The 21511-nt window shown below is 38.7% G+C and overlaps 2 protein-coding genes across 2 annotated transcripts in view; both read right to left on the reverse strand.

The window, feature by feature from the left end:
• The window catches only part of Oct-TyrR (Octopamine-Tyramine receptor), a 34862-nt gene extending 21611 nt beyond the window's left edge, over positions 1-13251 (reverse strand). Inside the window, exon 1 of the mRNA XM_017150285.3 lies at positions 12482-13251. The gene's annotated coding sequence lies outside the window, so the exon portion shown is untranslated. The remainder of the gene's footprint in view (positions 1-12481) is intronic.
• Positions 666-20205, reverse strand: LOC138912947 (high mobility group nucleosome-binding domain-containing protein 5-like). Its single transcript, XM_070214983.1, has 2 exons — positions 19758-20205; positions 666-793 (listed from the first exon to the last, which is right to left on the reverse strand). Exons 1-2 carry the CDS (start codon positions 20203-20205, stop codon positions 666-668), a joined length of 576 nt encoding a protein of 191 aa, XP_070071084.1.
• Between the last annotated feature and the right edge of the window lie 1306 nt (positions 20206-21511).

Here is a 21511-nt window from a genome sequence, read left to right on the forward strand (position 1 = left end):
AAACAACAAAATATAGTTAAATAAGTATTAAAAAAAAATTAAGCTATAGAATATTTTTTAGATGATCGTTCCTAAGAGAGCTTCGGAATATAGACATTCGATAGAGGAGGTGCTTTAATTTGATCTGTTTGCAAATGTTTTGTGTCGATTGCGAAAGTTTTAAGTTAAGCTTGTAAACGGATTTGAAGCACATGCACTCAGGAAAAATGTTTTTCCTAATTTCAGTCCATTGACTTTGACTTAAGGAATAATGTCTTTAAAAGGGCTAAAGAAGTCTATATGTGGCCCTAGAAATATACCTCCCATCTAGCCATGTCCGTCTGTCTGTCTGTCTGCCTGTCTGTCTGTCTTCATGTGTCTGATGCCCACATCTTTAAAGATTTCGGAAAAGTATAGAAACAAATGTTGTAGTGTTTATTAATACCAATCGAAATGTAGAAGGAATTTTTTTAAATCTGACTTGCGTTGGGACTTCCCGATGCATCGGCTTTAAATTCAGCATGATAAGTTTAAGGTTATTTTTCAACAATTTTTAATAGCATTTGCTCTCAGCAAAAGCCAAAGTATTACGGGCTATAACAACCACAGCAACTGGGCCATCATATAAAAAAGTAAACGAGCCGAGACAAAATTACACGAAAATATGTTTGCACAACTGGGTCGGGTCATGTCCAATGAGGTTCGTCGCAGCTTTTGTCGCCGGTGACCAGGAGTGTGCCTGCGTGTGGCATGTGTCCATGGGTCCATTTGCCCAGGAACAGGACGTCCGAGGCGAAGCTCGTTGGTCGCTTGGCTGGTGTATCCAATTCCATTAAAATCAATTTGTCTATTTATTTAACCGATAATCTGCCGAAGCTTCAACTGCCGGGCTGTAAAGTTGTCGCCTCCCCCAAGTGGCAGGAAGTGGAGGCGGAATGGGGGGCGTCGGTAAATTGTACATGCATTGAAAGGATACGACAGGTGACAGTGACAGCGGGGGTCAAGGGAAAGGCGGTGAGGACGAGTAACCACTACTGTCAGCCGGCTGCCCTGGGAAGGCTCTAATTTGTCAACATCAGGCCAGGTGAAATGTTTTAATTTTCTGCTCACACTTTGGCGACCAAACGTCGATTTATTATCACCCCACCCCGCCCTCTAACCCCCCGTTCACACTGCCTTTCCCAGTGGGGGTCGTTGGGGTCACCTCTGTGTAGTCAATATTTGCGTCAAAGGAGAGCATCATCTATGCAGGTGGGACAGGTGGTTTGGGGGCTTTGTCGTAGTTTTTACGACACTATTAACATCATTGTGTATGTGTGATTTATGCGGTGGGTGGTGCCAAGGCCACCCTTCCATCCCGCCCCCTGGAGTAATCGTGCCTCACTTCAACTTTGATGGCATTCCTCCTTCGCTCAACTTTTTCACGGCTCGTTTTGGCCTGGCCATAAAAATTGACTTGGCGCCCGGAAAAGTAGGCAACATAAAAAGCATTAGGCCAAGAGCAAACACAAAGGACGTTAGACAGAACGCCGAACAGCTGCCTGCGTTGATTTTGACATATGAGAACCATTTTGCCTTTATACATGGCACTTAATTATATTTTGGGAACGGGATGGTGACTGTACTTTGCCTTGCGGTCATTTGATGAGTTCGGTTCGGATTCCTTTCCGTTTAGTGTCCATTAAATGGCTAAGATGCGTCAATGAGCCTTGATTACATATTGATTCGTCGGTATGAGCCATTAGACATAATCATGTGATTCGTTTTCGTTTACCACAGAGCTCTACCCTTTCTGTTGGCAAAACAAGCTAGACAATAGGTCCTTAGCTAGAAAAAGACTGCTGCTTTAAGTATTAGAATATATTTCAAACAAGATGGGCCAGCTTCTTCTTCGGCCAGCAGAAATTTACATATCCTTGCAGATCATTCATTTTAAATTACAAATTAAAACCAATTATTATTTTGGCATGCATTTTAATATAGTCGTCCGATTTTTGTTAAATTAAAATGTAAATTCGGATATATTAAAAAAAGGGTATCCAAGATTAGAAGAGAATACAATAAAGATCAACGGAGAAATAATTGTTTTCCTTTTCATTTACCCTTTATTTTTCGCTTGCTCCTATTTTATTCAAAATTAAGAAATACTTACAAAATTGTATTTTTAAGACTAGAGGGTAATATGTAAAAAACACCGAAGTTATAATTTGTTATTCGATTTTTTTTCAATTGTTCCTATAGGTTTTATCTCCATAGCTTTAAAGTATAAGGTATTCCGAAACAAGTGCCTAGCTACAACAAATGCTGTGAAAAACTGTACAATGAATTACTATTGAGTTCCACGAAAAGCTGCCTTATCCATTCGTTTGTGCTTAACAGTGAGAGTTAGCCTTCGTAGGCTTTTCGCCATTTCAAACTTCCTTGCCATCTTCCCGCACATCAATCAAATTCCTTTGGAGCACTTACCCATCGCCGACGGAGTGATGGTATAAGAAGGCCATAGCTTTCGCTTTGGTGATTTCGTTGACAGATTTTCCGTCCGTTGAATTCCTCTGATATTTTTTCTTTTTCTGCTGCTGACCACTTGAAGCGCAAATAATTGAAATTAATAAATTGAATTTAATTGACGAGCATTTGGAGCCGCCTGTGAAGGCAAGCACTTCAATATGGGGAAAGTGGAAAGCGGGAATGTCGAGTCAATGAGTTGTGCGTTTTTCAGTTTTTCTTTACTTCTCACTTCTCTCAGCTGTGACTTACCACGCCCCGATTTCCCTGTTTTCCCTGCTCGTCTTTCCATTTCCGCTGCATAAATCTTTTATTGCCGGGAACTTTGCACGTCGAACGCAGGGAAGGCAAAGCTAATCGTCAGTGAGCATTTGCTAGCCGTCTTGCATTTGGCCATTTGCTTTTTCGGTTTGGCCATTCCCCTTTCATTCCAATGCGTTTGGCTGGCTGCTGCTGCTCCTGGTTCCTGAAGTAAATTAACCGACAAAGCATGGAAATCCAACCCAACTCCCCTTTCTTGCCAAACTCTGTGCTTTATTTATGCACTTTACCAGGGCTGACTTTTTGCAAGTGCACAACATGGTGTATACTTGACTTAAGTTCGCCCGATTGAACCGATTTAAAGCTGAACCGAAAATGGAAAGCTGTTTTCCTCAGGATTGGATGATTAATTGTGGCTGGGGTCAGCGAACTCAATTAGTTGCCTGGCATCGATTGCTAGAAACAATCAATCATGGCGGGGAAAACATTTGGCGAATTAAGATTTAAGTAAGAGAAATGACTTAAAGGCATATTTTTGGCCACAGGAAGGGGCCCTTTGCTACACCATAAACTCTTCTTCAATAACTTTCTTAAGCAGGCTTAACTCTCCCCCCTGGTTAACCGCAAAATTGGGTTTGCTTCTTACACTTTACTTGATTTATCCTATTAGCTGCGCTTAATAAACATTCTTAAAATGGTCCTGTGCCCAAGCAACTTTCTACATAATCTACACACACACTTGGCAGCTCATAAGTCCAACCCCCGATCTCTCAGGATCATCATCAAGCTGATGACTTAAATGTCCTGATGATGGCTTCGCCTTACGTCATTCTGTCGGCAGCTTGACGGCTTGATTATATCCCTTTACTGGCTCCCGAGTTACTGGCTCGGCTTTTTGTTTTAATTGTGGCCCCGTCTGGGATAATCCTCCGCCTTCCGATGATTTATTTGTAACGTTTTTGATTAATCGGCTGGCCCGATTGTGCGCCAGTGATTTATTGGCCGGCACATCGCACCTTCACGCTCGACAGGTGAACGAATTGATGGCCCCGAAACTGCATCATAATGGTTCCACAGCCACCTTCTTTATACGCCCCTTCCATTTCTGCACATGTGGTTGGAAAATATCGCGACAAAGGCGCCCTGCCAGGAAATTTGGCAGACAGGCAAAGTTTCCTTCAAGGTTCGCCAGAGACAAAAACTTTTTGCTCAGTTTCCAAATTGCCACGGCCTCTTTTGAGCCTCTTATTTTTAGATAAGACCCGCAGAAGCTTTCATTCACACTTCCCGGGAGCTTAGGTCCTAAGACTTTGCCAAGTCTTCAAATTAGAATTTCTATAATTTTGCTTTTACGCTCGAAAGGGGAGGCATCTGATATGAAAGAAGTCTGCGAAATTTTCCTTCTAGTTATTTTATTAAATGGTGTTTAAAGCACTCTTTTGAATATTTGTCCTATACTAGAGCTTTTGTCGTATTTTTCTGTGATAAGACATTCATTTCTCGGCCTTTTTCAAGAACAACCCTTTAAGATTTACTGCGTAAATCGATAGGATTATCGTTTTTCCCCCATGATTTTTCTTATTTATCGTTGACCTATCGATCATTCTTGAAGGCAATTTCCTTAGGCTTTTGATATTGCATGCTGTTTCTTTTCTCTCTCTGTTTCTGACCCAATCTGCAATATTTCTTCTGAATTGGTCTTTCACCCCACCGTTTTTACATTAATTTCTTCGCTCTCAACATTAAATTTTGTGTCAAGTCAATGCTCTTTGTGCTCAGCCAAATTTGACAGAATTAAATAAAACGTCTGGAAAAATGCTCGCAAAGGGTATGATTGATAAGGGCAGGAGCAGTGGGCATTAGGCAACCGCTCACTTTGATTGCAGGAGGGTCTGATGTGCAAATCATTTTCTTATTTGCTTCCTTCATTCGCCCAGAGTCATTCGACACACGCCAGCAATTTTAGGGGAATTTCTTTTCTCCTGCCGCTCGTCATCATCATCGTGTGACATCAGTTTTGATGACGCTGTCAGGTGGGGGAAGTGTGTGCGCGGGTCCTACCCACTCACGTATGCCAGTCAAAAATGCAGTCATGCGTGTCTCAATTTCTTTCACTTTCTTTTCAGTTTCCGCGTCAAGCTCCTCTCCTTCCATCAGCAATGCCTCTGACAGTTAAAGAAAACCAAAATAGCGACGAAGAAACAGGAAACTTAATTGCGAGAATAAACAGTCGCGGAAAATGGTAAGGAAAATTCCATTTATAATGATTGCAAGGGTGGAAGTAATTTATTCGATAAAGTTTGCACACACGTGTATACCATACTCAGATCCCCCTGATTAACTCGGATCTTCAGTAAAGAAAGAAACTTTAAAGTCAGTCCTCATCCCTCAGCTTCATCCCGGAGCACTGGCAATTGACTTTGGATGGCCGCAAATGAACCGCCTGATTGTCTTCATTGATTCCCTGCATATCCTGCAGAGAGGTGGCAAAGTACTTCATTCCGCCCGATAATCAGCCGCATTTATATGCCATGTCGAGCACAAAGGTTGCGCGAAAGGAGCTTCACCAGCAGCTGCCGTCATTTAAAATGAACATAAATTAAATCATAAATTGCAACAATTTCCGGTAAAAACATTTACCAAAGCGAATCGCGAAAATCGTCGGGCGACTGCGACTGGGGAAGAAAGTCAAGTGAAATGTGCTGGGGAAATCGAAAGGGAAATTGTTTTTCAATGGCTGGCAAATAATTATTGTTGTGGAAAGTTCAGCCCACTGCCAATACCCCCTCGAACTTCCGCCTCTCTCTCTCCGTCCTTGAGTCTGCTCCATCAAAATCCAATTAAAAGTCAAACTAAAAGTGTCTCAGTGTCGATGGCCAGCTGGTTGTGACAGCTTGTTTTGGCTGAGGATTGGCCGGATGGTTTCCATCCCCCATCCAGTCTGGGCCATTGTCTAACCCACTCGAAGAGGTGTCGCCTGTCATCCTGCACATAAAAAAGGAGCAGAAATAGAAAAAGAACTCAGCTACACAAATCCCCAGCGAAACACCACTGTGTTTGGCTGGATGCGCTTTTTATGGTATTCTTTCGGTACTCTAAAGGGATATTTGTTAAAAAAATATTCATAACTCATACATTTACCGGGATTTATGTTTTAGCCATTCCTATTTATTGTGTTAATTTAGAGATTGTATATTAAAATAATAGTTTAAAAAACAAATGCGATTATATGGACGAAACATAACTTTAAATTCGTTTCAAAGAATGTTTTTTTAATTTCTGTTTTAATGGGTAAGATGTCGATCTTAGGTAACGGTTTGTCGAATCCCCTGGGTTTTTTCCACCGCTGAATTTAGCTGGAAGCACGTGACGACCTAGGAACCTTCACACTCACATGAGCAATGATTTTCCCTCATATCGTCAACGACGATTGTCCTTGTCCTTACACTCTACCTCTTCCCTTTATCCTTTTCCCACCGCCCCTGTTGTCCCGATGCCCCGGGTCGTGGCGTATCTGAGGTACATTGTTTATGTGCTTTGGCCCGGTAAGTGGGTCTCTGATTGCGGAAATTAGCTGGTTCCAAGTCGTTGTCAGAACCGAACCGAGCGAAGGTCCTGTTGTGTGGGGCGCTGTTTTCTTTTCATTTGATGGATATGCATGCAAACCGTTGTGGCCCAGCTTGTGTTGCACTTGCTCATCCTAAACAGAAGCCAGATGGCTGGTTTGGTTTGGCTGGCTCTGGTTTACGTCGCTGCGGTTGGCGGTATTTACGGTTTCGCGGTTATTAAAAGTGTCAAAAGCGTGCAAATAACGATGACAGCAACAAGAGCAATTTCCGCAGTTTGTGTGGGTGGGGCGCGTGTTAGTGAGTAATGCTATCCAGGTGTCAATGTTGTGGCAAAGGTTAAAGAGCAAGCTTTTGTATGATGATCATCAGATTAAATTGGTTATAAATAAGATTTTTAAGCCATGGAGAAATAATATTATCATCCCTTCTAAAAAACTGATAAACATTGTTTGTTTTTGTAGTGGAATTCCCAAGCAATTGAATTTTAAATTGAAATATTGTTCAAATATTTTTTGAGCAAGACTTTTTCTAAGCTTGTAATATTTTTCGGTAATTCTATATTGTTTGAACGCAATGTTAAGTTAGAGAATTTTAATTAACCACTTATCTACGCTCACGATAAATGTAATTAAATAGGCTTTGTATGTTTCCAACTCCCTCGCCTTCCTGTCTAATTCCATTCCTTTCTTTAACTCCATTTATTTTTAAGAGCAAAAAGTTGTATAGCACCGACGACTCTTTCAGTCCGATTCGGAGGTTCGATGGCGCCGCATGTGCTTTAGCACCCGGCATAGGCTCGAAATCGTGAATAGACTTAGGCCAGGGAGGCGCTGCAGGATGTGGATGTGCGGGCGGGAAATATACGGGGCACCATTGAAATTGCTCTCAATGTGCTTGTGTTTTTGCATTCCCATTTCAATTTCAATTTCAATTCCAATTCCGATTCCGCTCGCATATTTGCAACAAATTTAAGTGCCCCACGGAACTTAAAAGTAGTGAAATGGGTTAAAGTACACATAAAGCCCACATGATTGCGAAATTCTATATGCCTGGTGCTTGCTTTGTGAGTCCCGATTATGAGGTTCACAAAGTATGCAATTAAAAGTCGGTCGTATTCTCAAGGCTCGCTTACTTTTAGCCAGCACTGGGCCAATAAAAATCGCTGCCAAAAGGTGCAGTGATAATGTAATAAGCCCCTTGCCCCTTGACCCTTCTTCCAACCGCATGGCATACATATTTTTGCTAGTAAAAGTTTCGGGGGAGGAGGCCTGAAGGGCTGTTGATGAGATGCCTTTGACTGCAGTCTTCCATGGCCACGATGGCATATTGTAAGTGTCCCAACCCCATGCCGCCATCCTCCGCTTGGGAAAATGCAAAAGAAAAGCGGTGAAAAGCAGCTGCCGCCGTCGCGTCCAAGCTGAGTGAGTGATGTGGCAACAATTTTTTATGCGTTTGCAGCAAACAGGCAGTACAGTGCATCCACAGTGAGGATTGGCCTTAGATTGTGGCGTAAATGGCGCGTGAGAAAAGCTGATCAACTGGAAAACCTGAAGGAAATTGTTGTTTTCTTCTTTCAAGGATATATAAACTAGTGACAAACTTTTGTGTGTTTGTTACTAGTTTATATAATTTAAAATTTAAGAAAAATTAGCAAAACCTAAGTAAAAATAATTTAACAAAAAATCTGTATTTAGTACAACCAAAAAAAACTTGATATAAGACGATGATCGATTTGATCTTATGTGGTATTAATTTTGAACATGTTAAAAGTAAGCCAGTTCGAATTTTGAATGTGTCTTTCTTCCTCCTAACTTTAATCATGGTAAAAACGATATGCGTGTAATAACAGAAATGTGGATATCGATTTGATCCCGGTGTGTTTAGAATACCATAAGTAATTATTATTTGTCTTGAAACACAGCAATCTCCTCTGTATTTCAGTTCGCTAAATATTTGTAAGCATCATCTTCTGCTTTTCGCGCACAGACACACGAATTCTAAAGCAAAAATTAAAATCTTCGCACAGAAAATTGTGCGCATTGAGTCGACAGAACCACACCCAAAAAAAAAATCCTGAGTGTCAAATTAATACTTGTGGTTTAAAATGACACTGCCCCTAGGATCAAATTTTTGGGGTCAATTTGCCCCCAAATGAGTGTCAAAAGTATACCACGTTTTCAGAAAAATCGTATTTGATACTAAATAGTGTCATTTTGATAAAACTAGGTTCACATCGATCCCAATAATTATCATTTTTGGTTTTCGAAGTTCGAAGTTCGACGATGTTTTACTCGAGTATCGATTTTGTTTATACTTGTCAAGAGTTCGCTCGCGCGCAAAATGGTTCGATGGCCCAGTTGGTAAGGCGTCTGCCTCTGGTGCGCGAGGTCCCCGGTTCGAAACCCAGTTAAGTCGGAGTAGGTAAAAAGTTTTTAAAATGCATATATATCATTTTAAGAACAAAAATGTTAAGTTGTGTTAGATTACTGATAAAAAAAAAAAATAATAATGGTGTTTCGAGCGGGATTCGAACCTCGTTCCCCCGAGCACAAAATAATATCAGAACCTAGCGCCTTGGCCCCTGAGCCATGCCCATATTAATTTTTGCCATGGCAGAATGGTTACAGGAGCTTTCAAGCAAATGTCAAATTTTATTTAATCCTAAGAAAATGACACCGGCTAGTGGCTCTTTGACACCAAAAAGGGTCAAATTAATATTTTCGAAAGTATTAAAGTGACACCAGAATAGGGTCAATTTAATGACGTTCGGATCAAAGATTTTTTTCCACTCAATAGTGTCACATTGACACCTAAATAGGGGCATATTGATGACTACTTTTTTTTGGGTGCAGGGGCAGCTAAAACAGATGAAAAGTTCAGGGTCTAATTGAAGAGCCCGCACATGAATTGGACTGGCCCGAAAGCTGATGATTAATGAATGATTTATGCGCTGGAAAGTGTGTCGTAATTAGCATATTATGCAAATCAAGGAAACCAGCAGAAAAACTGACCAGAGAGCTTCCGCTTTTGGATAAACGGAGCAGGAGGTCTAGTCAGATTAAGGGCTGTCAGTCAGCTTGTGTTTTCAATTAACATGCAGCACGCTCCATTTGCTCGAGTCTATAAGCGGAAAGTACTTTTCTCAGCCCTCATAAGTATGCAGGGCTGCTCTGTGCTGTTCTGTTTGTTTTCGCTTTCAGCCGAAACCGAGCTAATGTTTAATAATTGCTTTGTTGTAATTAAAACTTGTTGTCAATGTTTGCGCTGAGGAGCGTGGCTTCAAAAGGAGAATTCCCTCCATGCCTAACCCCTTGGTTAATAACATTATTTCGAATTTCCCGATCGCATTGACAGAAGGCAGAGCGGCTAGAAAAATTCGAAAGGAAATGGTAATGGGCCTGAGTAAGGAGAAGGTCCCGCAACTGCTAATTTGTATCTGTGTTGCGGTTGAGCGACCAGAATGGAACCAAATCCACCGAACTAAGTCCATCCGATCCCTGCTCAGTGACGCCGGCACGTACTGTTGGCCAGGAAGCAGTCAGCTGAGAGCCCAGCACCGCATTCTTGGCCGGCCTTGGCATATCCCATTATTATGCAAACCGCAGCTGAAACTTTCCTTTCCTTTATTTTACTTTGCTCCGCCTTCCAATTCTGCGAGAGTTTTTTGGCTTTTAAAATAATTTTCATCACGCCCGCTGATTGATTGATTGGTAGATGAATGTCCCCAGCCCGTTCTGGTGGAGCATTCAATTAAATGAATGCATTAAAATGTATATGCATTGAGTAGGAGAACCAATGAAAAGCCTGAAACTGTGCATGCCAGATGAAAATATTGAATGGAAATTATTTCCTCTTGATCGAGTTCATTGTTATTGTGTTCGTTAAGAGTTTATGAGGGCATTTTGTGCTGCTGAAGCAGCTTTTGGGCTTAGGGAAGCAATTAGGCGGCATTTCATCGGGTCAACGAGGCGTATGCGTTATGGAAATGAAAATACCGCAATCAGTTGAATAGTTTTATGGGCAAATACTCGAATTCGACTAAATAAATAGTTGCTTGGCCTGTGAATGCCTTTTAAAACAATCTCGATTGTTGTTTGGCTGTGGCAGCGGGGCGTATACGTTATTTAAAATGAGACTTTAATGGATGGACTTTGGATATTTATCGGTCGAACGATTGAAGCTCAGCGGGTGCCGAGTAAACTCGCCACAGAAAGCACAAGCAAACTCATTCATTAAATCACCGGGCATATTAATGCAGATGAGCCCAAACAACTTGCAACTTAATTTGTATATTTAATTATTTTTCAATTACCATTTTAATTGATTTATGCGACAACATCATTTACAATTCCGCAGCCATGTCGAAACGTTTCGTATCGGGGTTTAATGTGTCATTACAATTCGGTGACCAAACATCTTCGGGAGGACAGCGTAAATCATTGCCAATTTAATTGAAAAGATTAAACATTAAAAATATCAATATTTCATTGATTACATTGCGCGGCTTAACTGCATTAATTTTGATGGCCCTATGAAGGTTCCAGCCCTTCCGTTTTTTGTTTATTTATTTTTTTGCGGTTATGTTGGAGGTAAATAAAATGTCACAGTTTGTGGCAACTGACAAACCCCATAGTGCGAATCAGATAGCCCGCCGTGGTTCACTATATAGATAAGTAAATCCCTTTAGGCATATGTCCACTGTATTTGTCTAAATACCCAAGGGACGTTGGTGACTTATCGATTAAAATCTGTGAAGATTTGGTTAAATTATCTTTAATTAAACGCCAAATCATTTTATTTATTTCTATACACACAAATTCTTGCACCGCATATCTCTTTAAGAACATGCCTGGCATAAGGAGCGAAAATAAAAGTAAATTAAAACAAAAGCTTAAAGAGTTGTTTGCCGCCTTGACAGACAGGCAACAAAATACAAAGTTGTGAATTATTAAAAATGCTTTTAGAGTTGTTCGAGCCCTGAACCTTCGTTTACTAAACGATGCCAGGTTGTAGGTTAAGTGCAGCCCACATATTTATATACTCTTTGGCATATATGTATGATCTCATATATATATACGCAAACATATGCACGTGGATTTGTATCTGTGTCAAAGTCTTATTGAAATTTTCATGAGGCAGCAGTCCGAGCAGATAATGTGGCCTGCCTTTTGATTAGATTTTATGTAAATATTTTCTGGGCAACGAACCTCAAAGATGGAAGGCCTGGGTCTTGGGGTGAAGAAGCGGTTGGAAAGAGCAGCCGCAGACCGGAAAAATCAAATAAATATATAATCATGAGGTTGGCGCGAAAGTAAGCCGCGCTTTTCAAATTGGTATAAATGCGGCACGCTCTGGGACAAAAAGGCCTCAGTGGGTCGTCGCCCCCAGGGGCGTATAGCCGGGATTTTCGCCATGCGATTGTGCTAAGTCTGTTACTTAAAAGCCGCAACATGAAATAAAATAATAATCATGCTGTTGAAAGACGAGTTCGCAGCCCCACAAGAAACATTCTGGCACCTGAAAGAACAACCAAGAAGTTTTTTAGGGGCACGCACTCGGGAGCTGTGCCGTTTAATTAATTAAAGGTGTTCAAATGATACACGGCGTCGCACTTGGGAAATTTTCTTTCTTTTCCCCTGTAGCAGACATGTTATTCCTTGGATTTCCCAGTGTGCCGGGTTATTCTTTATCTGGCAGATGCAAAGGTTATGGACTTTTAGAACAAATTTTCTTTACGGATCAAGCAAGGAAACGAAAAAAATAATTTGTCTAGGTAAAAGAAAAATTCTTTTGCAATAACCCAAATTGTAATAATTATTTAACAAAATTGTTGTTAAACTACATAAAAACTATTTTAAAAAAATTCTAAAGTATTTTAAAAGTTGTTATACAGAAATTTAATTATTTTTCAGAAGGAGTCTAGGAGAAAAAGAAGAAGGAGTATATATTGTTAAGTGATAACCCCACATATTTGCTTAAACTTTATTTTTCTGCAGTGCTAAACTTAATATAAGAGTTCCTTTAATTTCCATGGTGGTTTTTATTTGTACTTGACATAGCTTTTTGTCGGTAATTTGGAAAACTAAGGAAATAATGTTTTAATATTTATATTTTTCAAGATTGCCTTGTCCTAAATGCCAGCTCGAGACTTCCCACATACTGCTTACCTGCTATTACCAATTATAAATTTCTGGTCGAGCCTTGCGGCTTTCTTTGAGTTTTCTTGCCACTACCACAACACGTTGCACCTCGTCTATGGTCTCTCGCTTTGAGCTGCAATTGCCGTAAACATTTTGTTGAACATTTCATTTAATTATGCTTGAGTGGGATTGCAAGTTATAATTGTTGGCAATTTATTTATTACACAAGAGTGAATTCTGTTAATTGGTTTAGCCCGTCGTTAGCAAAACTCATTTGCGAAAATTTCGGTTTGATTTCGGTAGAATTGCCACGCCAACGGGGCCAACGAAACTTTTTCACTAAAAACTTTATAGTTGACTTTCTTTTTCCTGTGCGTAATGAATCGATGAAGATCGGGAGACAATCGAATCGCATTCAATTTGCGTTGACTTCGTCGGAAAGTTGTTGTTGGTTGGGAAATTGTCACTTGAACTTTTGCGGAAATCTCTGAACTGGCAGCTATCTTGTGCCGCTTCGTCACCAGAGTCACGAGAGATGGAAGAGCTTGTTTATAGGGACGCCGCCTGCTTTCCGCCACTCGCGTCCACACCCAACGCCAATTCGCACGGAACTGAAACTGAACGACAGCGTTCCCGCGGTCCGTCCTTAAACTTCAGCCACCCGCAACAGTTCGCCGCCTCTTCGGCGGCTCTTCGCCCGGCCGAAACATTTCGGGTCGAAACGAGTGGTCCGCGTCGGCAAAGCAGGGCACTGCTTCTCTTAGCGCGGCTCTCTTAGTTGCCAAACTGTTGATTCAGTCGAATGCCTTTCACCAACTGATAGAAACGGAAAGGCCTCACAAAAAATTTGTAGTTTTCGCGAATTATAGAAATAGATAAGAAGTATATTTAAAGTTAGTCTAGATACATTTCCCTAAAATAAAAAAACAATTTTCTCGAATTAAGAACAGGTTGCACAATAACAAAAACAAATCAATACACCGATCTGCCTTGACTTAAAAACATTTGAAATCATAAAAAACAATAGTGAATGCTATAGTCGGGTTGTTGTCCCGACTATCTAATACCCGTCGGCTAAAGGGAGTGCTAGGGAGATGGATATATACCATTTTTTTGATTGCGTATAACTTTTTATTGAATGGACCGATTTGAAAAATGTCCTCTACATTTCGATAGGTATAATTATACACAACAAAATTGCATTTATACTTCCCGGAAATCTTTAAAGGTGTGGGCGCCAGACACATTTTAAAATTGTTAGTGGGAGATTGTGGGCGTTAGAGGGGCCGTGGCGCTCGGCTGAAATAAACTTGCGAGATCTCAGCGTTCATGCGGACGGACATAAAAAGTACCCAAAGCAAAAACAAAGTACACGTTGTAGGGGTATGATATATGTCCCTATTAATGAAATACCACACAGTAGAATATATGTTTACACAAAATAGTTTATAGTTTTATTATTATTTTATTTCACAAGTTTTATCTGGTCAGGATCACTGCTGGCATTCAACTAACTTCGCTCTCAGCTCACGACTCGCACCAACCCCCGACTCTCTGAGAGAGTGAGTGCGGTGAGATCGCAAGAGAGAGAGCAAGCTCTACAACAACAACAACGTACTCTAAGAATATTCAGGAATGTTCTAGAAGGAATACAATAACTTATACATACATACATACTACTACGTAGCCATCCTGCTACAATTCGGCCGTCCTGACATTTCAAGATCCCCTGATCTTGGTTTAATTTACAATTGATTTATCACTATGGACGGCAGTCCATGTAGTGACGAAGCGCACCAGGAGAGTGTGCGAAGGCGACTACTATATATACACGAAGAAATGAAAATCTACTGTGATGGTCCGATCATAATGAATGATACACCTATCGATAGGTATTGCAAAAACTAACAGGATTGCATACCAAGACTCTAAGAAAATCAATTGGCTTGGGAGAGAGAGCGGTGAAAGTAAAAAAGTGAAAATTTCGAAATTTGGAGCTGTTGGGGCCGGTGGGGATAATTGCCCCCTCGCAATATTTTACTTGTATTCCTTTTAAAAATACCCGTCGAATGAGGGGTCGTTTGTCAAAATCCGACGCTCCGTTCAAAAGTTATAGCCAAAATAAGATTTTCTTCTTCTTCCCAAAATGAAAATTTAATTCTGTTTGTCAGTTTGTCCACTTGTCCAAAATATGTTTTTTAAGTTCTGAAAATTTGATATGACGTTCATCACATCGATATAAAAAACTTTTGTTCTACCACTTTTGGAAAAACCCGCTAGTTTAGCGGGAAAACAGCTATAAATAGCTAAAATTCGGAAAGCCGTAACTTCTATACTACTAAAGCTACAGGCTTGTGCTGCATCTCGTTTGAAAGGTATTTTTAAATGCTATAAACGCCTTCTATATGCAATTTGTGTAAATGTAATAATTAAAAAAATATGAACAAAAGACAATTTTTTAAAACTTTTTTTTTAGCTTTTTTTTATTTTTCTCAAAAACGGCTCTAACGATTTTCTTTAAAACCTTTAACTGTATAGCCCTTGAGATTCCTTAAATTTTGGTATATAACACATTACTGTAAAAAGTCACGTTTAAAAGTTATTTTTATACGAAAATAGCCACTTTTGCCAGCTCGAACAATTAACGCTCCCTGAGTATTGAATTTTGTGGGAGGGTATCCGAACTGTATTTTAGGGTCATGGAATCAGTAAATTTGCACTTAAGAGTTCCATATAGGAATCTTTTGTTCTACGACTTTTGGAAAAAGCCGCTATTTTAGCGGGAAAAAGCTAAAAATAGCTAAATTTCGTTAGTTTGTAAGTTCTACACTACTAAAGGTACAGACATGTGCTATACCTCGTTTAAAAGGTATTTTGAAATACTTCAACGCCTTTTTAACTTAATTTGTTTAAATACAATAGTTTAAAAATTATGATTGACCAATTTAAATTTAAATGTATATATTAGCTCCTATGAGAGCAAATGTAAACAAACAAAAACTTCTGATATCAAATAAAAACACCTCTTAACGAGGTAAAAAACTAGTGACGACCGCACCTTCAACATACAAAAGTTCTGATATCAACATTTGTGACGAAAAATTATTACACTCGTCATTAAATAGACTTTCTAATATTTTCTCATTCGGCACGCTGCAATAGAAAATGCCTGTGAAGGGAAAAATGCTGGAATAGTTTGCTAGGGCGGGCCGAATGAGAAAATATTAGAAAGTCTATTTAATGACGAGTGTAATAATTTTTCGTCACAAATGTTGATATCAGAACTTTTGTATGTTGAAGGTGCGGTCGTCACTAGTTTTTTACCTCGTTAAGAGGTGTTTTTATTTGATCTTACATACTATCAGTCTTTAGCTTTACAATTCTTTGGATATATTTACAGCTATTTTCGTTTACCAATCCAATGCTTAATATTTTGACTACTCCAGACTCCTTGATAAGGGCAACGCGCCAATTGAAAACCTTCCACATCTTTTATTACATACCTATCATTTCTCAAAACTTTATCTATAACATAAGGACCCTTGTGTTTGGGTATTAGCTTCCTTGCGACTCCTACTGCATTATCGAAATTTTTCACCATAATATAATCTCCAACTTTGTACTCTAAACTATCCTTCCTTTTTTCATTGTATCTTCTTTCGTTGTCATTTTGTAATTTGATTTGCGATTCCACTCCATTTTTCCTAATTTTGTCTAAATCTCTAACATCTCTAACATCACTAACATTATCTAATTCTTCTAACTTTTGCCTCAATTCATCAATAACTTTTCCTTTCTGTTCGATTCCAAACAACATTTTACTCGGCATTTGTGCAATGCTTCTTTGCTTTGTATTGTTCAATGAAAATTCAACGTCCTCAACAACTGTATCCCAATGCAGTCCTCTTTCCGGGTCTGCTAATTTAGCTATCATTGGTCCAATTATTCTATTAATTCTTTCCACCTGCCCATTGGCCTGAGGTGACCCAGTCGCAATTTTTACGTGCTTAATATTATATTCTTCGACAAATCTTCCAAACTCTTCCGATGTAAAACAGCTTCCTCTGTCCGAAACGATACATGTTGGCCTGCTGTACGACCTAAAATAATCTTTCATTGCTATAATAACTTCTTTTGTGTTCGTCGTCTTTGTTGCATATAGCCTAACGTATTTAGTAAAACCGTCTATCACCACAAACAAATGTTTCTTTGATCTTCCATTATCAACCGGTCCGTAATGATCGATATGTATAATTTCGAATGGCACATTTCCTTTTGGTATGCTGTGCAACATTCCTTCCCCTTTTCCTGACTTTGGCGAATATGCCACACATCTCAAACAATTATCAATATGTCTAACAACTTTTAACAATAGCATCCATAACCTTGTCTCGTCCTAAATGACCTAATTCATTGTGATATTTGTATAATATCTTGTCCTCCATTTCTCCTGGCACACAGAATAACAATTTCCCATCATTTGATTTTCTATAAATAACTCCATTCCTCATCTCAAACATTTTATCTTCCTCTTTTTCTAACTTTTTCCTAACATCTTTCAACTTCTCATCTTTCGCTTGACAAATAATTAAATTGTCTTCAAAACTATTCGTTTCTACTACCAGTATATTCGTATTCCTACTTAACGCGTCTACGTGTTGCATAAGTTTTCCCGATTTATGAACTAACTCAAAGTCATACTCAAGCAATTCTAATGCCCATCGTGCAATTCGAGGGTTTAACTCAATCCTATTTAATGTTAACGTCAGTGAGTTACAATCAGTAACTATTCTAAATCGTCTACCCTGCACATAAATTCTAAATCTTCGTAGAGCATAAATTATTGCTAACGTTTCAAGTTCAAAACTGTGATATTTTGCCTCGTCTTTTGTTGTGGCCTTTGAAAAATAAAAAATAGGGTGCAACTTTTTGTCCTCTTTCCTTTGTAGTAAGACCGCTCCAAAAACTTGTGCGCTTGCATCTGTATGCAATTCTATCTCGTCTTTATAATAATATAATCCTAACACTGGCGCTTCAACTAACATTTTCTTAAGCATCTCAAAACATTGTAGTTCCCTTTCTTCAAATGCAAACTCTTTATCTTTCTTTAACAGGTCATATAATGGTTTTGCGATCATCGAAAAATTCTTAATGAATCTCCTAAAATACGAACATAAACCTAAAAAGCTTCTAACACCATGTACTTTATCTGGAACAGGGAAATCTCTAACAGCTTCTATTCCTTTATCATTAGCTTGTATTCCTTTGCTGGTTACTAAAAATCCTAAATATTGTACACTTGCTTGTAAAAACTCACATTTGTCCATTCTCAATTCTAGTTTGTTTCTTGCTAAACGATCAAAAACTTCCCTAAGAACATTTAAATGTTCCTGTATCTCTTTACTGGCGATCATAATGTCGTCCATATATATTACTACCTTACCATCCCTAATCATGTCCGCAAAAATTGTATTAATAAATCGCTGAAACACCGCAGGAGCATTTTTTAGCCCCATTGGCATCCGCATAAATTCAAATTGTCCTAATGGCGTCATAAATGAAGTATATTTTATTGAGTCATTGTCCACGAACACATGAAAGTAGCCATGTTTTAAATCTAATTTCGAAAATATTGTTTTATTTACTAAAGTGTCTAACAAATCATCTATTAAAGGTAAAGGATAGTTATCTTTAACCATTGTCTTATTAAGTTTTCGATAATCCACACATAATCGTAAGTCGCCTGTTTTCTTTTTTACTAACACTATTGGAGATGCGTACTCCGATTGACTTGGTCTTATAATTCCCTCGTTTAAATATTCATCCAATATAATCTGTAACTTTTCTTTTTCTGTATAAGCTAAACGTCTGGGCGAACAACTGAAAGGTTTTGGATCCTCTAATCTTAATTTTATTTCACATCTAACTTCGGGTTCCTTTGGTCTCTGTTTATTTACATAACAACTTTCTACCAATCTAACAAACTGACACCTAACATTATAATTAACTTGATTGCCAATTTTGTAATCTGGACTTTCATCTATAATATTAATATTAAATAATTCCTTTGCCACTAGATCTATTTCATTGCTATTCGTAACTATTTCTTTATCTGTAACTTTACTAACTTTTCTTCTTCTTCTTTTATCACTAATATTGCTAACTATCTGGTTTTCATGACTAACAAAATCACTAACAATCTGATTTTCTTCTCTAACATTTCTAACAATATCACTAACATTTGGAGGGTTTTCAATGCTCTCAACCGTAACCATTTTCAAAGTGTCGAGGTTTAAATTAATATTACATGCTTCCATAAAATCTCTTCCAAGGATTACATCATGACTCATAGATTTGTTTGCCACAATAACTAAATGAAAATGAATTTTATTTAAGTTTTTCATAACGTAACATAATATTTTTCCATAGGTTTCTAAGTAACTCTTATTTAATCCATGATATAAATTTAAAACTGGTAATTTGCAAACATTTTCTGGTACTTTTGATATTTTAATAAATGAAATCGGGCTCCCTGTATCTATGAGACATTCTGTAGTTAACTTGGTATTAATATCATTCATAAAATTGATTTCAACGTATCTTACATAATTATTATTGCCTGTGTTCTTATTTTTGCTCTTCAAACACGTCGCCACAAAATGTCCCATCTCGCCGCACGCATAGCACGATCCTTTCTCCCGTTTTGACTTCCTGCACTCGTTCGCCCAATGCCCTTTGGCATTGCAATTGAAACATCGTGTCTCCTTCTTGTCCTTGAAGTCCAATGATGTCATCGGTTTTCCAACATATTTCGGCAGTCTAACATCCGCAAATGCTCGCTTTATGTGCCCAACATCCACAAAGCTTTGAATGTGCGCCAGATTGCGCAGCCCTTGATTTGTAATACCTTCGATGATGCAGCTCAACATTTCATCTCCATCAATATTAATGCCCTGAGCAAGCATTATCTTGTCGTCAACATAACTCCCGAACGTCTCGCCTGCACTCCATTTGCGATGCTAAAACTTGCGCCTTATCTCCAGCTTTGATGATTTTTCGCCAAACATTGCGATCAGCTCAGCCGTCAATTCCTCCAATGGTAACAAAACACGCCCAGCATTTGCGTGCAACCAAACATTAGCTTTGCCTTTAATTTTGCTAATCATCAACATTTTTATATAATTTCCGGTTATACCGTAGATGCTTGCGATATTATATATCCGAGTGATCCATTTGCGCGCACATGATTCGCCCGCAAACTCACACAACACTTGCGTAGCCATTCTCAACGAAATGTCTATACTTTGATTAAAATTGTTCTCCATCTTTTCTTTCTCTCCAGCTTGGTTCTGCATGTTCACTTCTGCACAGTTTCGATTTCTGCCTCCACCTTTGTTCTGTTCGCCGTCTCTTTTGTAGCTTCTTTCACCTCTTGTATCCTCGCCAGCTTCGCTTTCGTTTTCTCCATCTTCGCTTATATATTCCCGAACTTTTTCACCGTCTTCGCCTTTGTCGTTCTTTTCGCCAACTTTGTTCTTGCCTTCTCCATCTTCGCTATTAATTTCGTCGCCTTCTTCTACTTCGTAATCCTCTTTACCGCCGTCTTCGTTGTTACTTTTGCCGCCGTCTTCTTCCTCGAAATTCTCGATGCCGCCGTCTTTGCAGTTACTTCTATCGCCGTCTCGTTCTTGGAATTTCTCTTTGCCTCCGTCTTCTCCTTTACTTTTTTCGCCGTCTCGGTTCTCCTTCATTTCGTTAAACTTATTGCGTTTTTCGCTCGGTAATTTGTTTAAACGTAAAATCAACTCCTGTTTTGAACCAGTCGTTGAACATTTTAATACACTTAACCATATTTTTAATTGTTTTATCGATACTTTGTTCAAATCCATTTTATTTTATTAAATTGTTTCACTTTCTTAGTTTTTAAACTTGTAGTTTTTAATTTGTTTGGCACGTGATCGGCCCACTTCTGATTTTGTAGGGGTATGATATATGTCCCTATTAATGAAATACCACACAGTAGAATATATGTTTACACAAAATAGTTTATAGTTTTATTATTATTTTATTTCACAAGTTTTATCTGGTCAGGATCACTGCTGGCATTCAACTAACTTCGCTCTCAGCTCACGACTCGCACCAACCCCCGACTCTCTGAGAGAGTGAGTGCGGTGAGATCGCAAGAGAGAGAGCAAGCTCTACAACAACAACAACGTACTCTAAGAATATTCAGGAATGTTCTAGAAGGAATACAATAACTTATACATACATACATACTACTACGTAGCCATCCTGCTACAACGTTTCCATTTTTATTAGAAGAATACCTTTTTTATAGTTACGTAACTATCCGTTTATGTAATCTTTTACCAATCAAATTATATTGTTTGTATTTAATTATTAAATGGTTTTGGAAAATGGAGCTTAGCCCAAAGAAGCTGTTCTTATTGCGGCCAATCGCTTTTTATGATTCGTTAAGTGTCGCATATTCTCAGACACACAATTTGAAACAAAATCCGACTAAAATCAAGAATTTTATTTTATGTTAATAGATAAATAAATTGGTTAAATAATGCGGGTACTTGTTCAGATATCTTAGACTTACGTTTTAATTTATTAAAATAGTACAAGCATGGCAGAGATGGGTTTAAATGTGTAACACATAAATGTTTTGTAAAGTAAAAAACAATTTACACTTATTAAATATATTACATTATTACTATTTTAAATAAATATTTATTAAATATTTACACAAAAAAATGTTTAATTCGAAAATGTTTTGAGTGAATAGAAAAGGGTAGCGTCTGAAATTAGCAGACTAGACTTTCCTTTAAGAGTGACGTATCTTGAACACGGGTTTTTGTACTTTCACTTCTCGACAGATACTTGCTAGTTGCTCTGGGGAAAATGGCATTTACATGGAGAATCGTGCAGAGGAGACAGCTGCAAGAAGTGACAATTCGCATCAGACATTCATGGGTGGATGATGAGCAAGGGGACGGTTGTTGATACTCGCACACTCCGTTATTGCAATGATACAATAATTTTCTGTTGCTC

This window comes from Drosophila takahashii, chromosome 3L, assembly GCF_030179915.1.
Source record: "Drosophila takahashii strain IR98-3 E-12201 chromosome 3L, DtakHiC1v2, whole genome shotgun sequence".
In the NCBI taxonomy this organism is placed as follows: domain Eukaryota; kingdom Metazoa; phylum Arthropoda; class Insecta; order Diptera; family Drosophilidae; genus Drosophila; species Drosophila takahashii.